This window comes from Mandrillus leucophaeus, unplaced genomic scaffold (genome assembly GCF_000951045.1).
Source record: "Mandrillus leucophaeus isolate KB7577 unplaced genomic scaffold, Mleu.le_1.0 Scaffold52, whole genome shotgun sequence".
In the NCBI taxonomy this organism is placed as follows: Eukaryota; Metazoa; Chordata; class Mammalia; order Primates; family Cercopithecidae; genus Mandrillus; species Mandrillus leucophaeus.
In genome coordinates, this window is record NW_012105586.1 from 2,666,304 (window position 1) to 2,673,011 (window position 6,708).

General features: G+C 57.0%; 1 protein-coding gene across 5 annotated transcripts in view; it reads right to left on the reverse strand.

Annotated features, from left to right (window-relative positions):
- Positions 1–1,080: 1,080 nt before the first annotated feature.
- Positions 1,081–6,708, reverse strand: part of AGTRAP (angiotensin II receptor-associated protein) — a 15,774-nt gene continuing 10,146 nt past the window's right edge. Inside the window, exons 2-6 of one of the 5 annotated variants that reach the window (XM_011996582.1) lie at positions 6,050–6,084; positions 5,670–5,766; positions 4,377–4,482; positions 3,279–3,453; positions 1,081–1,797 (exon numbers count right to left, since the gene is read on the reverse strand). In XM_011996582.1, the coding sequence (XP_011851972.1) occupies positions 1,752–1,797; positions 3,279–3,453; positions 4,377–4,482; positions 5,670–5,766; positions 6,050–6,084 (459 nt within the window). In that variant the 3' untranslated portion in view covers positions 1,081–1,751. Of the gene's footprint in view, positions 1,798–3,257; positions 3,454–4,376; positions 4,483–5,669; positions 5,767–6,049; positions 6,085–6,708 lie in introns of all 5 variants that reach the window. The other 4 variants (XM_011996585.1, XM_011996583.1, XM_011996584.1 and 1 more) reach the window with 4 other exon arrangements.

Consider the following 6,708-nt stretch of genomic DNA (forward strand, 5'->3'; position numbering starts at 1 on the left):
ACCGTGCTCCATATGATGAATGGACCGTGGCTGACTGGTCCACTCCCTATAAGGAATACTCCCTATAATCAATGGACTGTGGCTCACTGCACCGTACTCCATACGATGAATGGACCGTGGCTTACTGGTCCATACTCCCTATAATGAAGTCCGTCTCCTGACAGCGAGGCTGTTTCCGGTTTCTTACAACCGCAGCTGCTCAGCAGCCCTCTGCCCGGAGCACAGCCCCTTCCCCACAGCAGCCTTCCTCCCTGGCCCAGAGGCCTGTGTCCCCTTCTTTCAGAGCTCTTGCCTCTGTCCATAATCCTCCAGGTGATAAGACTCTTAGGTTGAGAGAGCAGGCTCCCAAGGTCACCACTGAAGCCCCGTCTGCTCAGCACCAGGCAGATACTAAGCCTCTTTTGATTGACAGATGGACACAAGAGAATGGTGGGGGTTGTGCACTAAGCCTTGACCCTGTGCCAGAGACAAGCCAGGATGGCCTGGGAAAGCCCTGGCACTTCGGGCCCAGGGGCAGAAGAGCAAGCTGTGAACCGCCAGACCTGTCCGTGGGGTGGGCCCGGGCCCTGGGGAACTTCTGGATGTGTCAGCCCAAGTCAGTGGTGACCAGACACAAGGGCCACCAGGAAGAGGTCGCCCCTGCCTCCTAACCTAGCATTGTCACTGGCCCGAGGAGCAAGTCCACTGCTAACAACTTCACCATCACTGAGGGAGCCCTCCTCACGCCAGGCACCTTACACCTGGAGCAGGCACCAACCCTTTCTAGAAGACACTGAAGGCATGCAGCTAGTAAGTGGCGGAGCAGGATTCAAAACAGTGCCTGCGTCATCTGGTTCAGAGAAACGGATGCCCACACGCCACACCCACCAGTTGCTCTCTCTGCTGTGGCCTCTGCTAGGCCAGAGTCAGGCACAAGCCCAGCTCAGCCAACACGCATGTCCGTTTCCTCCCGCCATGACAGATTGGGGCAGCCTAGTGCAGGCTCCACCTGGGAATTGGCAGGAGAAATCTTCCCAGGAACAAGGCCAGGCCCCAGCCCAGCCAGGAGACTGAAAGTGGCTCAAAACACAGCCCATCTATAGAATTCCCCAAACTTTAATGCTGTGGCTCTGAAAAGGGAGGCTGGAGGCTGTGATGGGTCACAGTGTGGCTGACGCCTCTGACCTCCAGCCCTGCATCCCTAGCCACCACGTGACCAGGCAGTGAGAAGCACGGGGCCTCACTCCCATGCCAGACCGCTCCTGGAGCTGAGCAGGACCTGAAGCTCTCAGGGCTTCCACTGAAGCCTGACAAACTCGGGGGAGGCCTCAGGGGGCATCAGTGGTCCTTAAAGGCCTGAGCCTGCCACTCTCAGGCGGGACTCAGCTGGGGGCCTCTGTGGTGCGGTAGGAGGTGAAGAGAGACCATGGGTCCAGCCTGGGAACCAGTGGGTGCCCTGAAGGGAGGGGAAGACTCAGGGAGTTTGGGACAGGAGTGTGCAAGGCACTGGGTGGCCCATGGGGGCTCCTGGCCTCTCAGGGCACTTGGTTCAGGCAATCCCTGAGCTGGGGACACATTCCATCTTAGGTCCAAGAGACGGAGGTCAGGAGCATCCCTAGAACGACCTCCCAGGAGCATCCCTAGAACGACCTCCCAGGCACAAGGAAGGCCCGGGGCGGGGCCGGGCACAGTGTGGCTGGCTTCAGTACCCTCGGGCATCTTGACCCCTGCCCTCTGGGACTGCAAAGGGATCTGCGGGTGCCTCTGCTGAGTCAATCGTCTGATAGGCACCACGGTCCTGAGAAGGTCCAAGGAAACCTGGGTGGCAGGGAACATGGCGGGAAAGAAAAATGAAGAGTGAGAACTCGGAATGTTTGGCTAAGTCCAACCCAAGACCCACCCCCGCCACCCTTGGGCTGGGCATCCTGACATCATGCACAGAGACAGAGGCAGCAGCCCCAGGCACTCAACCTTTAGCATGTATTATTCATTCAATCCTGCCGTATCCCCGTGCAGCGGGTATTTTTATTGTCCCCACTTTACAGATGGGGAAACTGTGGGTCAAAGAGATTAACTGACTTGCCCAAGATCACACAGCTCGAAGCTGATGATGCTGGGATCCACGCCTAGGCAGCCGATCCAAAGCCAGGCTCCTGGCCCCTGTGCCATGGGCTTCCCCAGGCAGCGAGTGTTCAGGAACCTGGGCAGAGGGACGCCAGCCCCGGGCCCATGCAGTCCTCTCCAGCTCCCCTCCCAGGTACAAGGACACCACATTACCATATCCAGATGGCCTCAGAGGCTGGGGCTGGGTCCAAGGCAGGGCCGTAGGGCTCCGAGTACCCCAATGCCTCACTCCCATCCCCTACTCTGTACATTCATCCTGAGACCCTGAACAAGTTCCAAGGGATGTGGGCCTCAGTTTCCTCATCTGTCTAATGGGAGAAACCTTCTGGCGCCCCTCACCTGAGGCAGGCCCAGGCAGTGCTGACGTCAGCCACTGTGGGCAGCCCCAGGCCATTCCTACCCTCCACCAGCTGGTGGCACTCACAGGCCACTTAGGGCATCTCTTCTCAGGAGTGAAAGGCAGAAGGCCACACCCCACCACCTCCCTCCACTCCTCTCAAAGAGAGAGAGAAAGGAAGAGAGAGAGGTGTCAGAGAGCAGGCAAATGGCTCGGCCACCAGGAGAAGGGGTTCAGGAGTTCAGAGAGGGCGTGGGAGAGGGCAGGTGTAAGGCTGGGCGAGTGGGGAGGGGCCAGTGGGCAGGGAAAGTACTCCCTGTTCAGGGCTGTCCTCGCTGAGGCTCCCACAGCCTACACTGGTGCGGGCTCTCCCTTGGCCACCTAGCACAGTCTCTGCCTCAAGAGAGGGAAGACCCCACATGGCAGGAAATGGGGTTCCAGTGATGGGCCCCCGTGGGAACAGAAAGGAGACCTGTAGGTGCCTGTGGCCCTCAGGATGGAGACAGCCCAGGGCTGCCCCTGGGAACTAAATGATACCCCAAGCTGTGCCTGTGCTCTGGGCTGAGAGAAGGGCCCAGCCTCAGCTTCACAGCAGGAGAAGGTCGCGGCAGACCAGGACAGCCAGAGGACCCCTGGGCTCCTGCAGCAGACACTAGGAGCTTGGACCTGTCCAGCCTGGTACAGAGCGCCCATGCCACGCTCTCCCTGCACCTTGAGCCCTGGCCCCATGGGGCAAGGCGGGCTTACTGAGGGAGAGGCTGGGGGCCAGGCAAGGGAGAGACAAGAGTGGGGAGCTGGCTGGAGGTAGTGGCCTCACCAGTGTGGACCAGGAGCTCACCCCCGCGCTCCCGGTACATGTGGTAGACAAAGCAGCACGAGAGCGGCTTGAGCAGCAAGCTGAGGATGGCCATGCCCGCGCCAAAGCGGCCTGTGTCCGTGAGGCTGGCCCGCGGGTAGAAGATGCTGATGTGCACGATGTCCAGGAAGATGGTGGCCAGCAAGCCACCCAGAAACTGCAAGACACACCACACTGATGAGCACAGCACCCCCGCCGCGCCCCGTGGCTCCCCGACCATATACCGGATGGGAAGCTGTTTCGTGCCCTACTGTGTCCTTGAGTTTTGCTGGAAAACAGATCAAGCAAGCAGGCAGGACCCCGTTGGGGAGCTGCTGGCTGGGACTGCAGTCTGGGGGCAGGGACGCCGGGAGTCCAGGTCTCGGTTCCACCAGAGCCTCCCTCCCCACCCATTTCCCGTCACCTCCAAGGCCATGACGGGCACAAGACTTGGTTCTAGAACCGCCACAGAGGAAGGTTCCTTGGAGTTCACCCAGTCTGTCTCCAACACAAAGAAAATCCCTTTTCAGTCATCCTGAGGCCCTGGCCTTGGCTTGAAGAGCCCGTGCGGGAGCGCTCACTGCCCCATGGGGCTGGGTGGGTGCTGAGAAGCTCCCCCTGTGGGAGGTTTTGGTGGGGCAGGGTCACCTCTACTTCCTAAAGTGTGGAGTGCCCCCTTGGCCGGGTCTCCCAGCCACAGCCCCTCCCCTAAAAGAAAGTCCCAGGGGCAGGTTACAGGGGATGTTCTGCTGCTCTGGCAAAGTGGCTAATCTGAGGCACCGGTGGGACCCACCCTATGGCTTTCCTCGGGGAGATAATGGCAGACTTGGGGTTCTCTAAGCCAGACAAGAGCAGCAGGCTGGGCTCCTGAAGACAGGCATGGGCCGGAGCCCAGGAGACTGACGAACAAGGCTTTAGACAATGGGAAGTGGCAGCCCAAGGAAAAGGGAGAATATTGGGACGGGACAGGGTGGCAGAGCCAGGCTGTGCTTCACCCCGTGCTGCAGCCCCCCACCCTGCCACCTCTCCCCGACCCTGCCGCTTCTCCCCAACCCTGCCGCCTCTCCCCCACCCTGCCGCCTCTCCCCAACCCTGGCTCACCATGCTTATAGCGTCGATGGAGTCCCGCTGAGCTACAGCCCACACGCCCAAGGCCAGGACGGTGAAGTTGGCCCAGGCATAGGGGCCCGAGAATACAATGCAGCCCCTGTAGGAAGAGGTAGCTCAGTCCTGTCAGGCGACCACCACCCCACAGGTCACCTCCCTCCTGCTCTGGGGTCTCACAGCCTCCTCCCAGAACACACCATAGTCTTCGAGGCCACTTGGCTGTGTGCCAGCAAATCCTATGGGCTCTGCCTCCCACCCAGACCCTGGATCTGGCTGTGTCCCTGTAGATCCAAAGCACCTCCCTCTCCTGCCAGATGACAGCCGCAGCCACCCTGTGCCAGTGTCCTGACTGCCACTCTGTTCTCTAAACAGCAACCCATAATGTAGTCAGATGCTGTCACTCCTCTGCTAAAAATTCTCCAACAGTTTTCTGTCCCATTTAGAATAAAATGCAGACTCTTCACCAGGACCTAAGGGGCCCGTGGGATCCCGGACACAGCTCCGCCCTTGCTGACCTCCCAGCCACTGCCCTGTGTGGCGGGCACCCTCTACCCTGACACCTGGCCCTCCTTTTGTCATTCAGTGGCAACTTGAATGTTCACCCTGAGACTCCTTCCCTCACCCACCAGTGCTAAGTACAACCTTGTCATTTTCCTAACACAAGCCCCGCCCTAGTATCTTTTTTAGGGTATTGACATTGTTGACTTACTTGTTTGCTTGTCAATCCAATCAAAATCATAGTGAACACAGATCACTTGCTAGTACCTGGCATGGTTCTAAGTGCTTTAAATTAACTCATTTATGTGCATTTATATTAACAACCCTAGGAAGGCAGTATTACTGTTATCCTTACTTTAGAGATAAGGAAACTAAGGCACAGAGAGGTTAAGTAACTTGCCCAAGGTCACACAGCTGCTGAGCAGTGGGGCTGGGATTTGGAGTCTGGCTGGAGAGGCCATGCTCTTGCTCACCCTGCTGTGCTGCAAAGACGACGCAGGAGGACAGGCACCAAGTCTACCTCGTTTATTACCAATGCTTCCTAGATTTATAGGACATTCACTGCAGTGTAACATGCAGAAGACATGTACAAGGCAGGTGTGAAGTGCCATTTGGTTCAATACGTCTTTGAATAAACCATCTTATCTTTTGCTTTTAAGAAAGCAGGTGCCTGGGTCCCAGCCCAGAATCACCAACTCAGAATCTTGGGGAAGTGTGACTAAGAAATCTGTATTTTGGCCCTGCTTCTCAAGGTCGTGAACCATGATGGCTACTGTTCATATTACTCACAGCCATTGCCCTGTGCGCTGCACTGCAAAGTTTACAAAGTGCACATGTGAGCTCAGGGGTTTCCAGTCTTGGTTTGGCAGAGAAATGTCTCCAGAAGCTCAGCAGATTAAAAGAGATGGTAAAGGTGAAAATCAAGCCGCAATGCTGAGGCCTCACTGCGGGGCAGGCCCTGGGGAGCTCTGATGAGCACTGTTCCTCGTCTCCCTCCCAGCTCCTGCAGGGTGGTGTGCAATCCTTATGCCTATTGTACAGATGACCTGAGAGGCACAGCTGTTTGGCCCAAAGTGACCCGGCTAAAACATGGCAGAGCCAGGACCTGACGCGGCTGACACAGACCCTGAGACCGCAGGAGACACAGAGATACCCACAGAGTCACTTACCAGGTTGTCAGCAGCCAGTGACCTAGGAGAATCACCTGTGGTACGACAAGAGGGGGAGAAGAGGTCTGTGAACATGACCACCACAGGGGCAGGAAAGCATCAGGTGCAGAAAACACAGGAGGGCCCCGCACCCGGCACCTCTGAGGGCCTCAGAAATGTCTGTTGAAAAGACAAACCAGCAACTGCAGGTGGCCCAGGAGTGAAGGAGGAGGAAGAAAGCAGGCCAGGTCAGGGAGGGGCCGCTTCATGCCTTCACTGACACCCACGCCCCTTCCAAGAGTCAGAGGCGTTTGAACCAGATCAACTCCATCTTGAATAGGAGCTGGGTAAAATAAGGCTGAAACCTAGTGGGCTGCATTCACAGACAGTTAAGGCATTCTAAGTCACAGGATGAGATAGGAGGTCAGCACAAGGTATGGGTCATAAAGATCTTGCTGATAAAACGGGTTACAGTAAAGAAGCTGGCTAAAACCCACCCAAATCAAGACGGCCACAAGAGTAAACTCTGGTTGTCCTCACTGCTACACTTCCACCAGCGTCATGATAGTTTACAACTGCCATGGCAACATCACAAAGTTAACCTTTATGGTCTAAAAAGGGGAGGCATGAATAATCTACCCCTAGGTTAGCGTATTATCAAGAAATAACTGGCCGGGCGC